This window comes from Numida meleagris, chromosome 14 (assembly GCF_002078875.1).
Source record: "Numida meleagris isolate 19003 breed g44 Domestic line chromosome 14, NumMel1.0, whole genome shotgun sequence".
In the NCBI taxonomy this organism is placed as follows: domain Eukaryota; kingdom Metazoa; phylum Chordata; class Aves; order Galliformes; family Numididae; genus Numida; species Numida meleagris.
Genome location: NC_034422.1, coordinates 6,018,350 through 6,044,926, shown reverse-complemented (window position 1 = coordinate 6,044,926; position 26,577 = coordinate 6,018,350). Strand labels below are relative to the sequence as shown.

Genomic DNA, 26,577 nt, shown 5'->3' with positions numbered 1-26,577 from the left:
GTTTTTGTTGTAAATATAAAAAATGCATTGCACAATATAACAGACCTACTGAAAAGTGCTACATATCAACAGCACAACAGAAGTTGTGTCATGCAACAGAACAGGAAACCTAGGCAAAGCAAAAGTACAACCTGAAGTCCTCAAACCTCCAAGCTTTTTTTTTTTTTTAACAACAAGAATGAACTCCATTCACTTAAATACATTTAAATACAAGGTTAGAAGAAGAAAATAAGCAATTCGTTCATTACGTTGTTAATTAAGAGGATTATTCCTAACTGATATCTTTTGATTCAAAATTCTATTCATGTTGGAAACATTCAGATATAAAAGCAGATCAGACTATGGCTAGAAAGTCTATTATACACCTGGGTGTATTTCCTTGCAATTGAATCAAGTTTTACAGATCAATCTACAATTTGGTACTACCACTTCTGCTCTAACACAGAAAATAAGCATTAAATCCATCCAAGAATGAAACCAAAGGAAAGCTGAGGCCTTAGCTGATGTTGTGGAAACAGTATTGAGGTCCCATACAAGAAAGCCTTCAAAAGAAAGTGATCTCTGAAATGGAGGTATATAACTTGAAAGAGAAATAGGAAAACTCCTGTTACCTTACCTAATCAAAAAGCCTCCAAGTTATCAAGAGCTGTCCACATTCCTCTGACATTAGTAGGCCCTAAAGCACCTAAACCTTTAGATTTTGGGTGTTTTCCCTTGCAATAAAGGTGCAAAGGAACAAAGTAAAAAGGAAAGAAGTAAATAAAAAGGTCAAAATAGTTCACTATCAACTCTATTTTAGCAGTATCTTCTAGTTGGGAGCATCAAGCAAAAATTATCCATTCCAGAAACACGTGACATGGAACAGCTTCCAAATAATTTGGAATAAAAAAGCATTATGTTACTGAATGCTTTTGCAGTGAGATTCCCTCTCCTGCTCTTAACTGCACTTCAGAAGTCTTAGACTTCAAAAGCAAACAAAACGCAACCGCCCCTCTCACCTCCATCATGAGAACACAAGCATACACATGCACAAAAGGAACGTAAAAATCTCGAGGACGCAAAGTAAAGGGATGCTATTTTCAAACACAGTTTGACAGCCCTTTGACTGCTCAAGCCATTCCAGATTTAGAGATTTAAGCGCTTTTATCTTTACTAGGTTTCTGTCAAACTTTTTGGTGGGTGTGTCCCCGTGTACATGGGAAGGATAGAGAAGTCAGCAGGAATGAGACAATTTTTTTCCATTCATATACGCATCCACACATTCACACACAATTTTGCACAACCTCAGTTTCAGCACACAACCTCCAAAATGCCAAGCAGACAATACACTCTCTTAAAATAAAGGGAATCCTCGCTCTGCCATTTCACCAAATTTTCCACGTAGCATCAAATTAGGGGTAAGAATGTAAGACTTCCATCAGATGAATACAGGACCCCAAGATATAAGGCACAGGTGGTAGCACTCTAGTACACCTGCCTTGAAGAAAGGCTTCCCTGGTGGTCTAGAAAAGCATGGAAGAACACAGCAATTGGATCAACTGGTATTAATTGAGAATCCATTGCTTTTGTGCAGAGATTAGACTGTCCAGATGAAGCAAGGACTTGTCTCCATCTCTAATAATTTCTTCATTATAGTTCGCTCCTGGACTTTCCCTGCTAATTCCTCCTGTTAGCAGGAAGTATATAAATCTATTAAGTTTATCAGATAACAAGTTCCCTAGAACTTGCGTATGGGGAGGGGGCCCCTCTACAATGTCCCCATTAATATAATTCAAGGTCAGAAGGCACCACTAGACAACCTCAGTTTGACCTTGTGTGCCTCACAGGCAAGAAATATTTTATCTAGCCACACACTTGGTGAGCAAAGTATGTTGGAGTTGACTGAATGAGTCATGTTCTTTATAAGTCCAGAATCAACCTACTGAAGACAGATACGCATCACCTGTAATTCGGTGTAGACAATAGGCACAGTGTGTTTTGCTTGCTCAATGTACTGCGGTGATGCACAGGAAGTTAGACTGCTTAAGTCAGACAAGAAAGCGGTACCGAGTTTTTCTGCTGTTTTTTTTGTTCGTTTTAGGTTGTTTTTTTTTTTTTAAGCTGAAATATATTATTTAGAGTCCTCAATCAGGAAGGCAGAAAGACTAAGCAGCTTAAATATATAACAAAGTAGGAATCTAGGCAAGAATTAATACATACGTAGTCAATTCCTTTTCATACCAATCCTCAGTACTTCTAAAGTGCAGAAATGAAATACAGGATGGCTTTATCCTCCTGTGTTTCCATATGAAGTGAAATCACAACCCTCACAAAGCTGATGGGTAAGAGAAAAAAAATTCTGAATCACTGCTTCAAAGAGTCGCCACATCATTTCTGGTAATTGCACTACGTGGAAAAATCTTTTCACTATTCCTTCCCTCCCTCCTACACTCTTGCCGAAGTAAGCAATCTCTGATTTGATTTTCTCTCTCTACTTTGTTAAGATTTGTGGTCTTTCCAAAGTGACATGAGCTTTTTTTTCTCCACTTCAAGTCATTAAAATAAGCACTTTCCTCTCCAATTGTAACCAACTCATGGTGCAATGAATGGGATGTTTTTTTCCATCCACATTAAAACTACTAATGGGTAAAAGTTGTAACAGTTCACTCGTACTTCCCACCCTTCCTATTCCTTTAAGGTCCCTTTTGACTTCCAGTTCATTCAGTGAGATTCCAAGCAGTAAGATCTAAGCTTAGAAGTCATCATACTTGCCTGGGCTTTGAGGCATGGCTGCAGCGCACACTTTTCTTGTTGAGACATCATCATTGATACAACTGCAACCACAACTGCAGACATGGGTAAGAACATGGTAACAATCAGGCACAATCACTGCCTGACAAGCAGGAGAATATTACAAGGGAGTCACAACAGAACATGCTCATCTGAAAAGTATAGCAAAAACACAAGTGGATCTGTTCCTGGGCAATTTGTCTAATGAAGTCCTTCTAGAAAAACGGATACATAGTTTTAATATGCAAATATGCATGTAGATATCTACGCATCTCAGTGAGAATCCCCAGTAAAGAACCTGAGGGACACTCCCCAGCAAATCCCAATGTTAAGTGACTTAAATGGAATCAAGTTCACAAACAGTGATAAAAATAGGAGAATTAAAGAACTGATTAAAAAATTACTTTACACTTATTCACAGAACTGTTGAATGGCTTGTGTTGGAAGGGACCTTAAAGATCATCTAGTTCCAATATATTTTATCCAGATGCATCCAAAATAATATTAATTACTTGAATAAAATAAAAAGTATGAAAGACCTAGATAGGGGCCCTCCCTAGAAAAACTATTCACTAATTGCTGTGACAGCCTTTACACGCTATTTCAATAAATCACCACCTTTCAGAAGTCCCTTTCAGCTCCCCCACTCCACAACTCACAGTACCTCTGCTCCAGGAAACTGCCCTGGGGCGAACTTTTCATGCTTTCTTCTCGTTACAGTCCTGCTCACATGTAAGAAAATTCTGCAAAGAAAGCCAATAGCTGCAACACTTCAGAACAAGAAGGAAAAAAGAAACATTCCCTGTGCCTAGTCCTGATCCCCAAAACCTACTGCTGCTTTTTAAGGTTCATCCCACCAAGTGGGGAGGATTGGACTCAACACAGTATCACTGACTCCGTTTCTGAATGTGTAGTATCTAAATTTTTTAGCTGCTCTTCATGTTTGCACTGTGATAGCCTGCTCATCATGTCCAGACAGCCTGCTTTTCAAACTGGCAGAAAATTACTTGGAGGAGGTATTAAGAGAAACTTTACCCGCACTTTGCATAGCTCCAAAATAACAGAATCGAGTAAGGAGTAGAAATACATGAGTCATAGGGTCATTCCAGGCCAAATCACAAACAATTGGCCAGAAGGAATATCCCAGCGTTGTCTAAGGATGGACAGAACTATCTCTACTGTAACAAGACTCAGCTTATCTACAGCAAAGGGTAGTGCTTGCAGAAACTGCCACAGAAAAACATTATACAGTATTTCCAATTTTAAACATATCTTTATATGTTTTAAAATTTATATTGAACATAACTGTCCCATAAAGATCAAGCTTGGCTAAGTCCTTCAGGTTTTTTTTAAAAAGAAGGCAAAAAGAGCAGGCAGGCAGAGAAGACAAAAGAAACTAAGAATGGACTATAAGCTGGTATGGTTTGCTACACTTTCTGAGATAACATAAAAGCCAATTTTTTAATGCTCAGAACTGAAGTTTTGTCTTTGAAGCACTATGACATTTATCTATGGATGTGTTTCATATGTGCACATTTTATGAGGAAGGCAGATGAACTCTGCAGAGTGCAAGAAAACAGTTTACAGATTAAATGGATATGAAATTCATGTGTTTATCCTGACTGCAGAAGCCGTGCAAGCTAAAACTGCTTTCTTGCACTTACTGCGCTGTCTGCTACTATATTGCAATGGCTATATCAGGAAAAATAATAAAAATCAGCTACTTTATTTGCTAGAAAATAAAGCATGTCTTGAAACTGATCATATGTAAGGGTACACTCATTAAAATACACAAAACACAGCCTGAGATTTTAATTCTAGTATTTTCCACGAGTTGACATCACTGATGGATTTTTCTCCTCCTTTGGTTTTTAATATAATCTTGTTTAACTTTTATTTTTACTATTCAAGTAAAACAAATGGAACTGAATACCAGAAAACAAAACAAAAAGCACAATTCGTTAAACAAAATTGAAAGTATTTTTCCCCTCTAAGAGAACATTCCTTGATGTACAAGATTTACACGTCAGAGAACTTAGCACATGAAGCTGTTTTACAGAAAGACCTTTGTTGCATACAGATGCATGCTGCATTGATGGAGAAATATTGCTGCCTGCAGGATTAAATCCTGCTAAATTTACCTGAGCTTGGTGTTCTCACTTAACGGAGAGGAGCACAGCACTGAAGAGGAATCAAAACGTTACGAACAACGTTGCTTCAAATTCTGAAGGCAGAGCCAGATGCTCTGAACAACGTCTTGGATGATGGAGAGAATTCTTTCTAAAGTGCACCAACTGAAAGGAGACTCACCAGGCTGCTAGACTGGCACGTTCTCCACCCCTTGTATGAGTAACTCATTGTCTTTGGTTGTTAGGTTTCACCAGCTGTTTCATTTGTCTTGCTGACTGCCTCAGCGGCTTGCTCCGGCAGGCGTGATGGATCCGACAGAATTGAGGTGCTTATACTCAGCTGCCGAAGGCTGCTCAACACCACTATTAAAAAAAAAAAAAAGCCACAGAAGTACGAAAAAGCCATTAGTCTTACTGCAAACAGTTCCATGCAGGACAGCATGAAAATACTGTAAAGATGTGTAAAGATGTTACGATGACAGAATTATGAAAATACTTCTGCAGAACATACACACTTCCACATAGAGCAACAACAAGAAAGATGTGTAAGAACTGTGCCCAGAGAACAAGGAATAAAGATCTACCTATTCCTTCTATTTAAGAGAATACTATTTGGCAATTCTGACCGTGAATGTAAATAACTGCTGATTTTTAAGAGGTAAAGGGTAAAGCAATGATGCCCAAACCAGAAGTCATTTTAATGGAAAATATAAACTTCAGAAGTCTCTTCCTTCATGAGACAAATCACACTGCCAAACTTTATTCCAACCAAAGTGGAATATTTGAACTCCAAATGCTGTTTAAATTCTGGAATCTGTATTTAACAATAATTATTTTTTCTGTTCAGTGTTAAGCAGGCACCTAAATACCTTTATAGTCAAAAGAAGTTCTTACTTTTTCACTGCAACAGTACGAAGAGATTTAAAGTCATACTCAGCATTATACGCTTCTGTCATACGCTGACTCTTAAGAAAAGGTATTTCACATGGACTCATTTACTATGGTCTGGAATTACTGCTTGATAGAAATTCACTTACTTGGCCTCAGAACAGGGAGGGAACAGTGCTGATCCAACCAGGCTACTGCAGTTTGATTCAGATCCTTAAAGCTTGTTGTGGAAACCATTCCATTGAAGGACTCAAACAATGGCTTAATAATAATGCTGAACTGCAAATCATCAAACGTTAAGGGAGACAGCAACGGAGGAATTCAAAAAATTCTAAGGGAAAAATTAACACAGCTCAAACTGCAGGGAAAAATTTGAATTTCAGTTGCTAGTTCCACCAATATTGATTATTTTTTGTAAAATTCCTGTATCTGAGATTGACCTAATCTCCTGCAAACCTGCTGCATGCTAGGAACTGTCAGGTTCTGCTTTTAGCTTTCTATAGTTACTGCTTGCAAGGATGGGCCACGAGTTGCCAATAATTTTCCTGGCAGTAAAATAGCAGACAGAAGTCTCACCCTGTAGTGTATTAACATGTATAGAGCATCACCAAAAGCCTCAGTTGGCTGCATCTCTCAGGACTTCTTGTGAGGTTTCCTAGAACGATCACCATGTCTGAACTCAAAAAACAGTTAACTGCAACATCAACATGGTAACTCACCAAGTAAATCTACCTATAGTTTAGAAACTATTTAAGAAGCTAGTTGCATGATAAAACTCATCTCAAGGCTCAGAATTTGTGGTCTTACCTTCTTATCCCAGGTGGGATTTTCAAACTACTGTCAGCAACATGTGAGAATGCGGCCCAAACTGACTTCCATCTTGTCATACACTCCTATCTTTGTCACCGTGGCTAACAATCAAGGTAAATCCAGCAACTGCCTGGGATATTCTAGGGGATTTACACATGGTTTGGGGCTCATACAGAGCGACTGTGTACTATTCTGTTGATATTCTACTATTTGTAAATCTTTTATCCTTGGGCTATCTCCAGTAGCCCAAGAACAGATAACTCATTTCCCCCTCATACGCAACAGAAACTATGGTATTCTCATACTTGTAAAGAAACTGCCCTTCTCTCTCTTACAGTCATTTCACAAGGAGGAGATTTAAAAAAATATTACTGCTCACCCCTCGATCTTGTCACTTTTTAGTGCATGACATTCAGAAATATGTCAGCAGCGGTTGAGGTTTCTATCCAGTTGCTGGACAACTGTTCACTCTCAGCTACAAGGAGAAGCTGGGAAAGACTACTTAGCCTGTCAACCTATTTTACCAGCTACAACATCATTTGATACTACAAGCCCAGCTACAGTTTTTATTGTTACATTAAAAGCCTGCTGATTTTTCAATAAAGTGAACTTTCGTAACTCACTTGAAACTGTTTCAGAGTTAGTGCCACTACTGTATCAAGTGACTGCAGTGAGATCTTGCTGAGAATTGTTTCCTAAAAGGATACCAAAAGGGAGAATTCGGCTTTCTGGGACTAACGTAAACCAAACATCAAAAAATAAAGCATTTTCACATACTGAAAGTATTAAAAATGCTGTTCGTCATGCATGCACAGAGCATGGTCTTATACACTTTGATACTCTAAGTTGCCAGGAAGGATAACCATCAGAGTACAAAAACACAGAATACATGTAAATATGAACACACAAAGGCTTAATGAGAAGAAGGAAGGTTAATGCATCTGCTCATTAATAACTACACGTCTGCTCTGCTAATTACTAACACCCCTGCACTGGCTCAAGCTAATCATATTTGATCCAAACTAGTACATTTGGATTACCTACCCTGGTTCCATTCCCTGCTTGTGGAAATCCAGCTCTTGCATTATCATTCATCTGTAAATGAGCTGCTGGCATTGGAGAAGTAAAGAGAAACTGAGTTGATTCACTGCCATAATGACAGACAAAGAAAGCTGGGGGGAAAAAAGGGGAAAGTGTGCTAGTTTTCAAAACTGCCACATCAGTTTCAGTAACTGTCTATAACAACTTTTTTTTTTTTAAGAGATCTTTGCAATTCTAGATAATTCTTTGCAAAAAAAGTGAAAAAAACACAGTTAGAGAAACACTTAATTGTGCATTTCTTGGAGTATAACAACCTAATGCCTTTGTACCACATTTCTTTCAAGTTACCTCCAATACTTTAAAGTGAACAAATTCTGCCTCAAAAAACAACCTGTAAAGCAAGAGTTCATTTCCATATATAGATGTGAATGAAAGCTCTGGACATGCATTACTTTAAACAATCTGGCTGGAAGTCACAGCACCAGAATCCACAGCACCAGAATCTTGCTTCAAAATACCTTAGTTCCAAACCTCAAGTCCGGCAGGTCAATATGAAAGGATACAATCCAGAACTTCCAGTTCTGGAGGGTACTGTTTCTCACGTACTCATCAAACATACTCCTTATGTGGTCAAATCTCTGCCGTGTAACTGGAACACCAGTAGCAGGGAGCCGCTGTTGGCACAAACTGAAAAGATGCTCTGAGGTCAGAATCTCCACCAGGAAGGACAAACCTCTTTTATAGACTAAATTATAGCAAGAGAAATGTGTGCAACCCCAGTATCTCAGACTGAGGTGTTTTCCCTCTGCATGACCCCCCCTAACCCAAGTTTATTTGTTATGGCCAGAAATACATAGTTTTCAAATCAATTGTGTTTATATTCATGCAGCAAAGCCATTTTTTCAAGCTGCTACACACTCCTTTTTACAAGCAACACAACTAAAAGCAGAGTATAACAGAACAAAATAGTTTTTGGTATCCACTCAGAAAAAGGCACATTAGGAGTCAAGTTAAAATTTACAGACTAACTCCTGAACAGTGTTACGGAATAAAATGTTACAAAGGTTCTTAAGAAACAGATTAATTTAAAACAAAACCAAAAAGAAGTTATCATACTTTTTTTTTTTTTTTTTTTTTAAGAAAAAGAAAGATTTTGATTTACTGATAAGTCCAACATAATGCCTAACCCTAACACTTCTGTATACGGAAGAAAATACACTGGGGTTCTCAACATGCTTTTCAGTAGCACATAACTATCGTAAACCCACAGAGGAAACAGAGGCACCAGGAGGGTGAATTGACTTATCAGAGTTACGTTCAGTCAGTGGCATGCTCCATGATTCCAAGTCCTACGTAATCAACCACATCGCTTCCCGTACAAACTGAGTGCATTAGGAAAGAAAACTGCAGCAAAGCCATCATGAAGAGTAGGAGCGTTTCATCCCCCAGTGAGCCTAACTTTAAAAAAGAATCATTACTGGCATCTCAGAATTCTTCTAACTGATCTAACGCATCTTTTCTGATGCTGCCACTGTTGTGCATTCATGCTCTGAGCTTGCTGAAAATCCACATGATTTGCTACCAATGCCCATCCCATAACAACTTTGCTTTTTGTTTGGAAGTTGGTAGCATTTCTACTTCTGTTCAACACCCATCTGTTGTCTGGCGTGACATCTGAGGCAAATACCCCCTGCTGTTAGCCAAAGCAACATTCAAGCTGCTCTGCTTCATTACAGAAATCTCCCAAAATCTCACATGATGGCAGCGTTTAGCTCCTCGATTTCTTCCCGAAGGCGCCTGGTTTCCTCTTGCATCTGTGTTCTTTCCTGCTGCAGTTTAGCGATATATTCTACTGTTTTCTGGAGAGTGATTGCATGGCTGATCTAGACCAAACACAAACATAGAGCTCACTTTCTGGAACAAAGCTAGATGGATGAAGAATTTGCTCCTAACCTGTGGTAACACCCAGAAAAGCACTTCAGCACCTTCTAATTTCCTCCATCCTGCCAAAGCACACATAGGTAGACAGAAACACTTCACACTGAATTCCTCATTTATCAGACTCCCATTTGCACACTAACGCAGAGGAAATGGCTGCAAAGGTTGTTTTCTTCCTCAAATTACATCTTTTCTATTCTGTTGAAAGTAATATATTAAAATGGTTTATTTCATTATTGATCCTCTAAAAATGCTGGCAGTACTGAAGGATGTGCTACATCTGCTGAAAATTTATTGTGCTGTTAGGAGCATTGTTCCTGGCTGACAACTTAGTTTGGAAAGCCTGAAGTTATTACAACAGAAGGTAACACGGCCTAGCCATCACCAAAGGAGACAATGTCACAGATCTTTTTAAAATACACTTTCAGTTTTGAGGAAACAATTAAAAATCTGTACTTCAGAAATAAACATTTAGCTCAAGTCAAATTATCAAGAATCACTACCTGCCAAATAGGCTATCAAAACAAGTCGTGAGATTCTGACACTTTATAGCCTAAACTTATAAAATAAAAAAAGCAATGTAAACACATCAATGTGATGACAATAAGCTTTCATATTATCCAAGTTTCATGAGGTAGTGGCATTTAAAGGATGTTTAGAAGGTTGCTGTGCAGAGAAACCTGTGTTTGAATGACTTTAGTTTCAATTTAATGAACTAAGATTAACCAGCATAGTCATAGTAAGTTCTTAAGCTTGACAGCAAGAAGGGATTTTTCCTCTCTGCAAATCTACGCACAAGAAACAAGTGACGGGAAAAACTGAGTACATTTGAAAGGCTATAGGGCAAAAGGGCAAATTCTTGAAGGCAAATGGGTGATATCAGATGTCAGGAGTACGAGAGGGGTTTTCAAAGTAATCTAAAATGGTCAGACTCCTATCTGCAATCAGGAATTTACAGACTAACACGTGTAGCAAGTTGTAGAAATTTCAGTGGACTTTTTTGGACATGTGTGAACAGTAACTGCAGCTGTACAGCATTGCTCTGACACGCTCTTAGCTGACCAAATGCAGCACAGCTGTGGTTAACACAGCAATAAGCCTCTGCTAACAAACTGCTCAAAGATGTGTGTATTAGCTCAGGCCAAATCTCAAGGTATATTTCGCCAGGCTCAACATCTTACCAACAACATCTACATCTGGCTTCTGGCTGGCTCATCATTCAGGCACAGCAAGCTCACAGTACTGACTGGACACAACTTTGAGTCTAGCTCTGGGGTCCAGAACTCCTCCAGAATGGGTATAAAAAGGCAGTACATCAGAAGTAAAGGTGACCTAACAGTAAGTGTAGTCATCCTACACTGCAAACATGACAAAATCTTCATTACTGGGCTTCTAGCAACAAGAATTGCAAAGATCAGTTTTATTTCTTTCCCCGTTGGCTTTAAGCTGCAGTCTCTCATCAGAGAGGACTTGATCAACACTTGAAGCTGCATCAACACACGCGACATCTAAAGAGCTCTCACGCATCAACCGTAAGCCATGAATTAATCATCCCTCCCTTTCCAAGCCTCTCGTATTAAGCATCTTCACTGACTAACTGGCACAGCTAGTCAACAGTGGAGAGATAATATCGACTCTTTTTTGGAATGGCTTTCTTAAACTCCTTATTAAACCATTAGTGCTGCCAAGTTACTTACCGACTTGGAGTTCGCCGAAATCAAGCTGTTCAGGGTACTGCAGCCAATCCTGATATTAAACCTTCGTTTTTGTTCTGATGAAATACGCATCATTCTCTGAGTCTGCGTAAATAAAATTATGCTGTTTTCCTTTACTGTTCTACTGCTATGATTACTTCTGCTATTCAAGTCCACAGTGCCATTTTTGTTGAACTGAGGCATTCATTGTCTTCCCAGCCCAAACCATAGGATTGTAAATTTGCAAATGATTTCAGTGATTAAAAAGAAACCTGCAGTGTTAAATTCAATCCTAAACCTTGTAAAATTTCCTTCAAAATAAAAATTCCTATTTAATACTCTTAAATGCTTTTTTTTCCTGATGTCAAATTCTATATTTGAGGCATACAGTTAGTTAGGATCTTGTTGAAGTCTTTAAGTTTATTACAATCCATATAATTTTTACCTAATACATACACAGAATGTCTCCTAACATTGATAGGTTGTCTGATTAAAAAAATTAAGAAAAACCCACAATTCCTGCCTACCCTGAGGATAAAGACTTTGTGAGGAAGTAACGTCTTCCTTCACAGCATTAGAAATCTTGAAGTTGCTTCCAGCAAAATCCTTGGGAGAAAATAAGGAGTTTGCTCTTGAAAGCGTGTTTTCTGCAGAACAAGGCTTTCCAAGGACAGTCCACTACCACCCCAATTCACAACTAAGGAAAGCAGTGTAGTGAAGGAGTTAAGTCACTGCCTGACACCACAGAAAATGCAAGAAAATACAGCACAGATTTCCAGTGCCCTCCATGTTTTGACAAGCTGTAAAAAAACATTATCAAGCAAAACAGAACTGTTTAGCTTAACTATGAATGCTGAGGAGCAAGGAGAGTACATCTAGAGACGATGTAGACGAGGAAACAAGACTTCCTCATCTTTCAGCAGAATTACTGCCAATATACATGCAAAGCAATTCCTGCTCACACAAGTGTCTTCAAATAGCCGTAACACCTGTCACATTGCAGTGCCTTCTCTTTTAAGAAAACTGCTCCATCTAGAGGCCACTTTCCCCGTAACTGGCCTGTCCTAACAATTCATTCCTCAAAAAAAAAAAAAAAAAAAAGGGAATTTATTTTACTCCTGAAGTATTTCACAGCTCTGACTCTAGACTTTTGAGAGCTGCTTCTTTGTGGAGCAGTAAAGCATCACTGGAGACAGGTTGACTCACTCATCAGGTCAAGAACTCATCCTCCAGCAATGGCTAAAGCTCTGCACTTGAAGAGCTCCAACAGGCAATGGCAAAAAGCCACAGTTTATAAAACTAAACATGACACCTTTGGCCAAGTAAACTGAGTTCGGGCATAAGACTTCTGTGAGCCATAGCAGAAACTGCTGTTATGTCCATAGGCGGACAGAGGTACAGTTAGCCCTGACCCCTCTGGTGAGGCATCTCTGAGGAACGGAGCAGATTAAAGTTTGACACCTTAAATTGAACAGAGCAGCCCAGATGGAGTGTAGGGTAAGCCCTCAGGCACAAGTATTCCACTGTTCCTGAAGCACAGTTACTCTGAAGTCCATGCTCAGATACCAGGGAAGAAAAGTGACTATAAAGGCAAAGAAAAGCACCTGAAAGGAAAGGACACATACCTTAAGTGCAGCCATTTGAGAATCAGTGGCAAGTTTTCCTGAGCAGCTGTTTTGAGGAGACTGTGGACTGGGGCTCTGCTCTGAGGTGCAGGGGGAAGCCTGGCCAGAATTCTGACAGTCTCGGCCTTGATTAAAGACGAAAGACAAGTCACATGAACAAACAGTATTATGTAGCAAATACAACTGCTGTAAAGATTCTATTCAGAACACAACTGAAATGCAGCTGGCTTCTAAGTTATATTCATTGATACAGCAACCACGTGCTACACATGGTTGAAAATGTTAAGATTTCTGGAAAGGCTTAGTATTCCAGAGCACAAGACATTCTGAATAGCAATATATCATACTTGCTTCATATCCACACAAACACACACACACTTAATGAAAAGCACACAGGATCTAATTCCACTATGGTGCTAGATTCTCCCATTTGAAGCCATAATGGCCAGGGACACGACAGTAATACTTAAGCCATTTAGCAGCAAAACCAGCATACCTGTCTAAAACTGGCCCAGATACTGCTCTATCAACATGCATGTAAAAGGAGTCCTTGCACTTACATACCATTAATGATTGCGTCTGAGATTCTCCAATCAAAATTATAGTTAGGATACTGAACAATAAACCTACTCAGCACTTTCTACACTAATGCCTTTCAGATGAGTTTAATTAGTCCTTTGTGAATACGATGGAAGAATTTTAGAAAGGAACCATTAACAGAAAGCACTAAGTCCCAGTTTGTGGGAACACTGCACATTAGTTTGAGAAAAAGTTGTCAACAGTTGGATGCAACTGAAGCTAGAGGGTAGAAGGGCCCAAAAAGCTTTTCCTTCAGGAAGTATCCTGGAATCTTCAAGGCCCATCTACACTCCTTCTAATCAATGGAAACACATTGGCACCTGTAGGGGAGAGAGAACGCTTACAAATTTCTAACTTACTAGGTGTAGGTGAGGGAACTTGTGAACTGCTGCAGTGGGAAGGGATTTGCTCTCCTTTCACCAGCACATCCTGGACTACACTAGTAGAGAAGAGGTGCGAGACCGTGGACTGGCTTTGTTGGCTACTTGACACTTGCTGCGCTGGACCAACCTGAATGTTACTATGGAACTTTGTCACCCCATGAGCCTGGGAGCAGCACAGAAATAAAAAAGAGAAAGAAAAAGGGAGAGAAAGAAGGAGAAAATGAGAAGGAAAAAAGAAAGATTTGTTACCTTGTCTTTCATTAAAAGTAACAAGTTAATAAACCACTAACAATCTGATGACATGAAACTAATACTTTGGGAATTGTCGGGCACTGAAGCCAGACTTCTGGCAGGAAACCAGCATCCCTTCAGAACTTAATGTAGTACTACAACACAGCAACAGCACAACATACTAAAATCTAGTTCCATCTTTCTATATACAACATACTGGAAAACCCATTCATAAACTCTAGGCACATTTCCCAACTTGTAAATAGAAAGGTGAGTATCCTAGGTTCTTTCTACCTTCTGGATGATTAATAAGAAGCACAAACCATCCCCACTAGGAGTACAGTGCACACATTCCTATTTGTAAATCATGTTGTGAGACAGAGGCTGTGAAAACTAGATAGCATTTTCAGGCCTGCAAAGTAGCTAAATTAAAAAATAAGCAAACATATATGCTGGCTAACAGTTGAGAATTGGTGGACTAGTTATCCTCTTAGCACATAATGGCTCTAACAACTTATAAAAAACAGATGCTAAGAAAACCAAACGTTTTAAATTCTCCTTACTCTGGCAATTCCAGCTGGTGCAATTGCAACATTAGACTGAGACTTGGCAGGCGTCAAAATCCCCTCTCTTTTTAAAGGTGTGGGAGTTACAATCACAGCTCTGGACTGTCCCTGAAAGGCAGCTGAAGAAAACAGTTAAGTTAGAATAGTTAATGAGACAAAAAAAAAAAAAAAAGGAAGGTGAAGATTATTATATACAAAATTACAAAAATACTGAATGGGGGGAATAGGCACCTACATTGTACTACTTCATTGCCTTATAAAGTGCCATCGGTTTTCTGAGATACTCAATTCCATGAGTCCAGTGTACCGAATTAACCAATTCTTTCTGATGCTCCTAGCATCACTGCCAGAGTTTCAAGGTAGACAGCAAATCAAGCATGTACATTCTACGATAGCTGGCTTCACAGAAGAAGAATCATCTTCATCTCCTCCCCTCATATCTATGCTGCTTGGATCTCAGAAAGGGTCAATGACAGAAACCAACTGAAAGACAAATATTTGTACTTTGTGTTTCCTTGTCCATACATTAAATTCTCTTCCTCACCACTTCGCTCTACTAGCATCTTTCACTACCTGGTTTTACAGTTGCTTTATATGAGACAACCAAATGCGACTGCAAATCATCATATTTCCAGAGGAATGGATAAAGAACCAAGAATTCTACAATGTTAGAAAGCTAGAGCTAACTGTAAATAGCAGCAATTGTCTCCACAATGAAAGTTTAAAATATCTCAAAAATCATCATCTCCATAGGAAGCTTGCACCTCTGACAGGATCAGAATCCTTCCTCTAGATACAGTTTTTTTCACCTCTATAGCAGTTAGTCTCAGTTTAACTAGTGTAGATGTATGTTCCTCATAGGGCATTAATGCTGACATTGGTTTTGCATAGATTTTACAGAGAACATAAGTAACTATCCTATATTATTACTAAGGGAAGAATCATGCAAAAGCAATGCTTCTGCATGTTTTTTGAGAAAACTTAAACCAAACTTACTGAATTTCCCTCTAGCCTGTGTATTTGTTTCAGCTCACTTGCTCAGAATATTTACATTGAAGTGGTGACAGCAGAACACTTCCCCATGCGAAACTGCTTGCCTGATAATCTTATTTTTGAGTCATTATTTCACAAGACAGTAGCAATATGCATCCCTTTTTAGAAGAGATTATAATGCAGTTCACTTTACTTGAGATTATCTGTTTGTCCTGAACCCACTGACACCTCAGTTATAAGTACTGATGTTTACACTGCTGAAAAAGATAAAGCTTTAGTCTTTACAAAAAGTTTTGAATTTGACCTCTGAGCTTGGTGTCCCAGCAATTTTAGGAGCATTGTGAAGTCTGAACACATGTCACTGCCAGGAATGAAAAATGCCAGTAGCTTTAAATCTACAAAAGAAACCAAACCGTTCATTGTGATGGTCCAGAAGAAACTGAAAAAGTATTGGGAAAGCATACAAGGGGTGAGGAACCCAGCTGCACTGGGTATACTGGGAACAAATTCTTTCTGACAGCTAGAGTTGCTTACAATGCTTTAGTAGGTAAGTAACATCTTGGCTGCTGTAAATACATGGACTTGTGCTTTATAAGCACTACAGACAGAAATGTTGCCAGGAACACCTGCTCAGTGCCAAGCCCTGGCTGACGTACCTACTCCTTAGTAAAGCCTATTTAAGGATACTCCTCACAGGAGGGTTTTTCTTGGATTGTTGTTGCACATTTCAGGTGGCTGAGGTCACTTGGACCCCAGCCAGCACAAGTTTGAAAACAGAGTGCAGTAATTCCAAGACAAAGTTTGCTCCCTGTCCTGCTCTAGTCTTGAACTTTCCCACAGGAAGAACCACAAGCAAAACTTTCTCTGCTCACACATGCTATTCACGGCCTGGTGAAATGCTAATGTCTCCAAATCACACCCAGTGTGAACTGGTTCTCCTCTCTCCAGTCCTGCTAAGCACTGACGATTTGCGAATGGGCACATGTCCATGCTTCCATCTGAATCAATGCTGTGGTCCACTTCAACAACTGCTCCCTAGCCAACACTGTACTCTGCCTCAGGCAGGCTGAAACGGGCATCAGAATACATCCAAAGAGTTACTGAAGTGCATATATCAGCACCCTAGTGTTACAGGGCATGATGGCACACAAACAGGCACAGTAACCTGTCCAGGGCAACCAGCTGAGTCAGTGACAGGGACAGACCTGCCATTCCCCATCTCACACAGTCTCCCTGCCACACCACTATATGGCCGAATGTTTTGAAGGAGAACTAATCAGAACAGCACTAAACATCAAAAACAAGGTTTCAGTAGCATAGGAGTTATGCAGAGCTCTGGTCAAACCATGTGATGATGCACCTACACAACCCAGCTGAAATTTTTAAAGGAGGCATAATCCTGGGGCTGAAAACATGACCCTTTTTCCATGTTGGGCCTGTACACACAACAAAACTGCTTCCAATTCTCCCAGTCCCAAGCATCCCACTGTAGTATAGCCACGCGCCAGTAGTTTGGAGAATCCCTTGGACACTCTCAGGAAGCTGTATTTTTACTCATTACGTAAACCAAGAAAAACAAGAAGGTCTACCCCTCCTGCTTGTTCCACTCAAAAAAGAACATCACCCACCGTTTTTTCTCACCTGGGGTGACGAAGGCATTCTTTAACACTAAGGACACTGTTTCAGGCTTCGGAGCAGGCACTATTTTTTGTGACTTTTTGGGCCTTGTCCCAGCACTGGCCAGGGGAACAGCTTTGGGGAGTGCAAATGTCAGCTGGGACTGCAGCTGGGGTCGGGGCTGTCCCTGCAGGACAGTAGTTTGGAAAGTCAGGTTACAAGGCACTCCTGCTCCTGGCTGCTGTGTTGCCAGGACAAGGTTCTGGCTCTGGCTGAAGGTGGTGGCAGGGGCATTGTGCGTCAGTGTTGCAGAAGCTGTGTGAGTGATAACTGTAGATTCACAGAAGCCAAACTTCTGGGTTTCTGGCGCTGCAAAAGCAGATGGTGGAGAGCTTAAGCCAGTATTCAGAGGCACTGCTGGCAACGGGGACTGGTGCTGCTGTGTCGCAGGTTGAAGCAGTGGCAAAGGTGTCTGAAACACAGGCAAGAAAGTCTGTGGCCCACTCAGAGACGAGTCAGGAGCAAAGTCTGCTGGCTGGATGAAAGATCCCCCACTTCTAATGCTGGAACACTGGTCAGTGCCAACATCAGGAATGACAGGAGAAGGTACTGAGGAAGCAATCAGTCCATCGCTGATGTTCCCAGATGGAAGTGTGTTGGGCAGTGAACCTGATGACAGGACAGGAGTCTGACAGAAAAGAAAAAAAATTTGCAGATTTAGATGTGACCTCCCCCAAGCTAAAAATCTTTTTGAGAAGGACATGGCTCATGTTTAAGCCATACATGTCTGCAATGAGGCTGTTTTAAACACTGAGGTTCTCCCTTACCTGAGAAGAATGACTGCTGCTGTCTGTTGTAGCTGAGCTGGCAGCAGACACAGAAGGGAAATAAGTACTGGAACGACTAGATGTGAATAACTCTGAAATACAAGAAGTCACCTATTACTTTTCTACTTCCAATATTCATGGTACAGCACCGTACCATGAAATATTAGAATTCCCAGGAATAGCAATATTATTTAGCAAGGAATGAAACCATGAGATTTTTACTTTATACAGCTAACTGAGCAATACATTGCTGTCTTCTGGAAGAACTGATCTCTTCAGGGCAGACCTCACTTTTCCTGCAAGTTGAGGATAAGGCAAAAAAAAAAAAATCAACATACTGTTCAAAGTTCACCTATATGCAGATACTTAAGAGCTGATTCTCAGTGCAGTCCCACAAAACTCAGTGATATGATGTAGACTGAACAGAGGCCCAGCAAACAGATGTCACTTTTGACTTCCATGTTTTGTTTACCTTTCACTTAAATCTCTTCTTTCTAAAGAATGTAGATATCTGCAACATTTAATCTTCTGTTTAACACTAGTTCAACACTACTTGTTAAATCACTGCAATTTTTAAGAAATTAATTGACCATATATTCAATTCTTACCCTGAAACGGCTCAAAAGTGTCCATGAAATCAAAATTTGGCTGGAGAGGAATAAGCCCTGGTTGAATCATGTCAGCATTTCCTAAGTGCGCTGGAAAATTCAAGAGAGATCAGCTTTGTATCACTTGAACAGTAACTCACACAACAGGAATATGGCAGTTGGCTAGAACACACTCCACAGCCAGACTTGGTCAGGATTTTTACAGAAAAAAACACTGCTGAAACAAATCAAGCATCTGCCTTTTTTCAAAGCTACTGCACAGCTCTGATATCAGACTATCTGGGAATTAAACTTTCAACTAGTAAAAAGGAGAGGTGAAACTCAAGTTCTCACTAACGGCTGAGGACTGGCTAGCATGGACACCTCACAGGTTTGTTGCTCCCAAACCTCCTGTCCTGCCCCTGCTGCACAACACATGAACTTTCTGGGAATCACAACCTGAACAGCAACATCTTAAAACAAGTCATTATCCATTTTGCTTAAAGTACACTTCATGTAAACTGCAGTGGCTCTGGAGTTGCTCAGACACCTCAAACACCCACACAGCAAGGACAACGCACCATGGACATTTGCTGCCTTATTAGTGATTCAGAGCCTTCAGACAGCAAGAGGTCAACAGAAATGCACTGCTCTTGGGATTATTTTTACAGGAGATGTGACTCTCACTTTTTCTAAATGACATACCAAAAGATTTGGAAGCTAGAAGAAAAAAAAGTATTCCCTTAAAATTACATACAACTGCTTTAAAATAAATAACAGTGCCTTAACCATCAAAGAAACTAAATATTGCTCCTTACAGATTTATTCAGAGCAACATTAGAGAGCAACACTAGGAAAAGTGAAAAAAAATGCTAAGACAGAAATGAAATTTGGATGGTTAACTGGGATTCGATAACCTACAAACTATTCAATAACGACGTTCTCTGAGTTATTTTGATCTGTCATCAAAGTAAGATAAAATTTCTTAAGCAAGACTTAGAAAAGCAACAAACAAGATTTCTCCTAGAGGTTCCAACTGCAAAATCAACACAGCTAACAGCCAACAAATACCTATCTCTCTGGGATTTGGCCAGGAGACCAATTGATGCGAAGACAGTGTGGAGAACAGGGTGTCGGAGAACTCAGACATAAGCATATCTGTATCGAAGAGGCCTTCCTCCATAGGGACAGGGGTTTCTCTGCCATATCTTCTTTTTTGCCAGAGAACCACATCGTCATCCTGCCAGAGGAAAAGAAAAGTCAGGATGCCTAGACAATGCTAAAACATTCAGTTGCAGAAATATAAGAACAATCTTCACTTTTCAAATTTCTAAGAGCCATTCACATGGACTGAAACAGATCAGTGTACTTCTAATACAACTTCAGCTCACAGATTTGAACAACAAAAACTTCTGTAGAAGTTAGCCCATGTGCTAGCCAGTGAGGGAGAGATTTTTGCCCAAGAAATAGATGCTGACTAGTAATACATAAGACAAAATAACTGCAGCAATATTTTCAAATTTCATTGACCATATGTATACATTTGCATCTACGCCTTGCCTGAAGATTTAAAAATAACACACAGAGCAAAAACTCAAAGCAAACAGCTCCTATCTTGAAGGATACCTGAATCTCTGTAATTTACTGAATCTACCTTCATGCAAAGTACCTTTATAAACTTGTGGGCATTTTTACCCAGCGAAAAATACAATATAACGTGACTCTGCTTACTCTTCCTTCACTACAGACTAAGGCCAACTTTTTTTGCTGCAGACTAAAAGCACACAGTCAGCTTCTTGTGGCTGAGTCAGCATGCAGCACTAACTATGCCAAAATACCATTGGAGATCATTGCCAAAACACCTGAGAGTTTTGTGAAGCTGGGACAGATCCAGATTTATGATCAACTCCAAAAAGAAAAGAAAAAAAAAACAGAATAATACTTCTGATCATTTTATATGCCTAAAGCAGATTTGATGGCTATATAAAAATGTTGTTTTTATGCTAATTTACAGTACAGTTTGCCGTTTTGAAGATCCTGCCATGTTATTTGCCAGTGTTGTGACAGCAGGAAGATCCGCAACATGTACTGCACACATCCTCACGTATCCAGTTACACAAGCAAGGCAGTAGTGCCAGTTATGACTCAGTAACAAGATGAAATAGCGTGTCAGTTCTCAAAGAGATTGATCTCTCTGCACATCCAAAACTACTTCTCATTTGTTCTGTCACAACACTTTAGATTCAACCTCTCCTCCATCCAATTTAAACCAGAAATCTTACATTGCTCTTTATGGTGTAGAAGCATTAAGCTGTCTAACCTTAATTAAGACTTCAGCAAGATGCTTGTCTTTAGATTTTAATCAATGCAAGCTACCGCATGTTACAGCTTTGTTACTTATTGCAGCTTCTACAAGCATAAGTGCAGCCACTTTTCTCTGGTATCACTTACCCTGACCAAACTTGACAGATCTTCATCTTTATGTTTCTGTAACTGCACAAGGAGAAAAAATAGATCTTAAAGTCAGGATATATCCTCCATGTACTAGTAGAAGATTCGACTGCAAAACTTGCTATACCCAGTCATGCACAATTAGTCACTGCACAATCATTTTTTATTTAGTGGGACTATTCAGTAGAGTACACCTTAATATTACCCTAAAGTATTAGCTTAAAGTATTACTGCATGCTAGCAAAAGTGACATCAAAACTCAAAAAGCAAAAACATAATGGTTAACTACACTACATTAACTGTACAAACGAACAGACCCTTTTCTTGAAGTATGTTCTCCACTTGTGGTATTCCCTGATGACTATTTCAATCCGTCGTTTCCAGTACTTTCCTTCTGTTGCAATGGCCTGAGAGCATAGATACAAACACATACCATGAATTACACAGAATCAAGTAACGGTTGAATGTTTAATTAGTTTCCAAGCAAATATTCGGGAAGAAAAAACACAAAAGAAATCACGTTAATTCTGTTTGACCTCATGTATCAGCAGACCAGCCGTCCCAGAGTAAATCTGGCAATTCTAGTTTCATCTTCCTCACAGTAAACAAGAGAAGGGTACAGCATTTGTAAATTATACTAGAGTTTTGCAGTACAGAAAGCTACACATATTGCCGCATCAGCAGCCCCACTGATCTTCTGCAAGGAGCCAGGGGGCAGCTGTTTGTTTCCATTTTGTGCAGAAGCATGACAGTGGAAGTACACAAACTCACATTCACTCTTTTTGTGAAGTTACCTGGACAGATTAAAACAAGTTTTCTCTTGTCTTGAAATCACACTTCATCAATTGAAGATACAGAAAACTCTCATAGGGTCACATAAATCCGTTCCAAAACCAGCCATCACTGAACAGCCAGAAGAGAGCAGCGGCTGTCAAAATCTTAACCATTCAAACTGCACTTCACCAAACTAGAACACAGTCATAACACAGACTTTTGGCTGTTCCTTGATCACCTCAACAGGATAAAACTATGAAACGTGGGTACAGCAATACACTTTCTTCACATTAATGGTTGCTTCTAAATAAATGAAGACAATGGAGCATGGAATTACCAAGCTGCTTTCCTATCTAATGGACTAGGAAACACAATATAATCTCTAGAGCTCATTAGTCCTTTCCTCAGGTGATACACACCTCTGGCCGACGATGTTCATCTACATCAACAGAGCCATCCAAGGGAGTCACAAAATGGCACACAGGATTCTTGCGCTTCTCGAGGTCTGAAACAGAAATGAAAATTCGAGTGCTCAGGAAGGGTGGGCTCTACAGGGAGCCCTGTCACCACAACAGAAACATGTGGAAAAAAAAAATATTGCCAGGGTTCCCCCCCAGACAACCAACAGGAAATGAAGAAATTTCCGGCAGTGCTGGTCTACTCAGTACAGCCTCTGCACGAAAATCTTTAAGAGCACCGATCCAAAGACGCAGCCATGACAGCCATCCACACATCGCAGCCTCTAGCAGATTTCTGAGCTTTTCATTAAGCAGTAATCTCAGTTCTCTCTCGCTTCTTGCATATCTCTCTCAGAAAATATTTTATAGCAACTGGCACAGCCCAATTTAATACTTACATTGCATGTACCATGCCCTCCAGATGGCGTTATTGAGACGGATTTTATCTCTCCACTGAAGTTTCAAGCCTTTAAAATTTTTCCATTTTGGAGACACTAGCTTCCCACTAAAACAAAACAGAAAGCAAAAATCATTCTGATTTCAATTTTTCTCTTGCTGCTCCTATCAAGACAAAGTGTCCTCCTAAAATTGCCAACAGGAAGACACACAAGCAACCATGCTTGGCTTGTGACAATTTTTGCCATACGCTGTCCAATGTTTACTGCTCTAAGTGCCAGAGACCAGTTTTCAAGACTTCTTCATATTCTTATCTGCCTGCTAACAACTGTCACAACAGGTTTTGCAAGCATTTCAGGATTGCAACTCATTTTACCCCTACACATTTTTCTTCTTGCTAGTATTCAGTCTTCTCAAATTTCAGCCTATGAGTTCCATTAACTGAGAACAAGAGTGCTTAAAATTAAGCCCAAAACCTTGCAGGTTTGGCTGTATTATAGTTTTATCTGGCTTGGATTTTGCCAAGGAGCTGGATGAAGTCAACACAAGTTCATTCCTGCAGTTCCATCTGATTTTCTGGAATAGTAATATTGGAAAGAATGAATGAAATACCAGTTCCGGCCCAAGAGAAACCACCACCCACCACCTCTACAATGCTGATAAACACAGCTGAGCAAGCTGGCACACAGATTTACCATCAGCCTAGAAAAGGCAATATTTCTCCCAGGAAAGGGAAGGCTGGAAAGAGAAACAGCTGATGTATGAATAACCTTGGGGCTGGGGGAGAGGAAAAGGGAAGAAGCAACATATAAGCACTACAAACACCAACTTCCCAGCCCTTACAACACCTTCGTGAATCATTAATCCACGTTACTGACAGATCAGAGGAAGTAGGATACACTCCTCACATAGTACACTTCAAAACAGAAACTGACGTACATGTGTTGCCCCTCTCCCAGGTTCCCCCTCTCATTTTTTGTGACCTGTGAGTTTGGGGCTGACAGTGGAACCATTCATTTCAGAACCCTGTCCACATCATCTCACTCTGTTTTCAAGCTTTCCGCCAGTCTGTTGTTCCTCTTTTTGGTGAAATTCCCCCCATCTCTGCAAGCCATCTCACCACCTTCCCAGTGCTCCCTGCACAACCAGCTCTGAGATTCTTGGCTTACCATTCCTGTCAAACCCAGGTTAAGACACGGCTTCTCCATTTCTCATGTGCACATTTACAGTTCGGAAAGAAGTCATTAACACGCTGACACATCACTAACGCTGACAAAGTGCCCACACACCTTTGACTAAGAAGTCTGTCAACTTAATGTTCATCTCAGTTGCTGCATGTGACTGGACAGTTTGCCAAAACAACAAAACTAATAACATTCATTCAGCGTAACAAGAACAAATGCTTTTCTTTAGAATAATAAAAAAATAAAAATCCCTGAAAGGAGCTGTAATGATCTCCTGTATACTCTTTGCATTTTCACAGAGCCAATTAAAACTGGAATTAAAACACAAATAGCTTAAAATGTTTTCTATTACATTCTTCCAAAATACTAAACAAAAAATAGAGCATCAAAAGAAGGAAGCGATTAAGAACCTATTCTCAAAATAATTATTATTTTTAGTTCCCATGGGAGCAAAGTACAAACCCAGCTTGAGGTCATAAGTGAAACGCCTCTACCCTTAACGAGAGAAAACAGCATGAAGCTGACAACAATACTTAGATACTACTCCAAATGCCAAGGTCAATGGAAAGCCAATTACTTTGAACAACACTGTGACTGAGAGCAGCAGCATAACTGAAACCCACCTTCAGATTTTAAAGAAGCAAAACAAAACGAAACAAACAAACAAAAAATCATCTACCCAGATATCCACTACCTGCTGCCGCTGCCAGCTCCCCCTGGCTGCTCAGCCCACCACAGCTCCTACAAAGAATACAGAACGGCTTGCTGACCAGCTGGACAGTCCCAACATACCTGTGAGCAACATTAGCTTTCCCAATCCTCATCCTTCCTACAACAGCTGCTGCAGCTCCCCAGAAGTGCTGGTTGCGAAGGAGGGAAGCATCCCTGGGAAGGCACAGGCTGCGACAGCTACATTCAGCCATTGGCAAGAGCATTCATTATGAGAGCATGACCCGATTCCCTTAAACACAAATGCATTTGACTTTTAACTTTTTCTACAATAAATTAGAAAGTAACTAGGGAGAAGGTGCATGTTCTAATGCTCTACAAACCAGACTTCTCCCCTCGCAATATCTATTTTTAGTCAAAGCTCTACCTCTAAGAATCTCAGCATTTTGGTTTAAATTAATAAAATCCAGAATGAAGCATTTCTGGCATACCCAGGCAAGCAGTACTTGTGGAGGCTTTTTCCCTGACTGTACGTTAAAGGGATGTCTTCTGCTGATGATTAGCAAAGAACATAATTTTAAGTGTACAGCTAACAAATATTATCTAAAAGATCGGTTAATGAGTGATCTTACAGGACACTTTAGTGATGCTTTTGACCCAGCAGGGACAATACAAATGGGTAACCTCCTTCCTTAAGAGGTACAGGGTACATGAGATGCCATTCAAAGCTGTTAGGATGACTTCAGAATTAAGCCAGTAGCCCTTTGTAATTAAAATACTGATAAACCATTCAATCCAGCTCCTCTAAAGGCAATGGAAAAACTCCTGGTGACATCAGTAGAAACACGATCAGGCTCTGACACCGTAAAACAACTTACAACAGAAGAATCCCCTGTTCTCCTCCCTGAAACCAGAGAGTTTTAAGATGGACTTTGGACAACATAAAGCCATGTGACACCACCGCCCTCCGCATTTGGACAGAAAAGGACTGTGTGCCAGCAGCACACAGGATGTGCTGGCTCACACAAGCAACGCTGGAGGAATACGTGACTTCCTTATACAAAACCAGAGGAGATCGGGTCGTTGTGTTTTTTTTCCCCCAGTATTAACTAGAAAATTATTATTTCAAGAAACATTGGTTTCTACAAAGAGGACTGAAGAGACAGAGAAGAACTCATTTGCTGGGGGTTGCCCTGGACAGCTTATTTAGCCTCCAATTAATAGATGCCTTGCATAAGCGCTGATTAAATTGAAACTATATAGGATAGTATAGCAGAACCTTTTCAGCTGCTTCTGATTCAATCTGCAGTTCCCTGGTTTTAATCTACCTCTAAACCATCAGAACAGTGGCATGTCACTATGTTTCAAACTTTTCTTCCTCCCTCCCTTAGAAGTCACTAGGGAAAACTTTGCCTTAAAAACCCATTTGAAAAATCCCCTTCCCCCGTTCAGAGAAAAACTAAGTTCATACTCTGCACCATGACACACAAATGCTGCTGACCAAGGAGTTCCAGCTGGCAAGCTATCTTGCAATTGTAGTGAGCTAAAAACTGCACAAGAGGTCTTAAAAATACCCTGTGAGAGAAGAAAGGCACTGCATGATCTCTTGCTTGAAAATAAGGAAACAAACAGTAGGACTGAATGCTCACAGCTACAAAGCACGTGAACGGCAGAGTTAGAAGTGGGACAGATTCTTTGACAGACTGCTACGCTCTGCAGGTGAAAGCGTCATTCCCACCCTCTTCCACTTGTTTTGGTATTTAGGGACAAGGAAAACCTGTTGCTAGAGTTGAGTCTAGCACAGAAGTTATTTTTCAGTTCTGCACTCACATAGCAGCACCTGGCCTAGATCTGTCCTAAGCGGAATTCAAACATAAACCTCAGAGCGTCAGGCTCAGATTCCACAGGCCTGACCCTGCTGCCCAAATATATATTCTCTGCAAACACAGCAAAGGTAGCCTGACATGC

At 40.1% G+C, this 26,577-nt stretch overlaps 1 protein-coding gene across 4 annotated transcripts in view; it reads right to left on the bottom strand.

Moving 5' to 3' along the window:
- Positions 153–26,577, bottom strand: part of MLXIP (MLX interacting protein) — a 46,008-nt gene continuing 19,583 nt past the window's right edge. The window contains exons 2-17 of one of the 4 annotated variants that reach the window (XM_021412695.1): positions 22,759–22,865; positions 22,322–22,407; positions 21,446–21,535; positions 21,129–21,170; positions 19,749–19,917; positions 18,699–18,788; positions 18,091–18,182; positions 17,288–17,951; positions 14,651–14,772; positions 13,833–14,019; positions 12,895–13,019; positions 11,273–11,374; positions 9,393–9,520; positions 8,201–8,324; positions 5,936–6,065; positions 153–5,261 (exon numbers count right to left, since the gene is read on the bottom strand). In XM_021412695.1, the coding sequence (XP_021268370.1) occupies positions 5,140–5,261; positions 5,936–6,065; positions 8,201–8,324; positions 9,393–9,520; positions 11,273–11,374; positions 12,895–13,019; positions 13,833–14,019; positions 14,651–14,772; positions 17,288–17,951; positions 18,091–18,182; positions 18,699–18,788; positions 19,749–19,917; positions 21,129–21,170; positions 21,446–21,535; positions 22,322–22,407; positions 22,759–22,865 (2,380 nt within the window). In that variant the 3' untranslated portion in view covers positions 153–5,139. The other 3 variants (XM_021412696.1, XR_002443423.1, XM_021412697.1) reach the window with 3 other exon arrangements.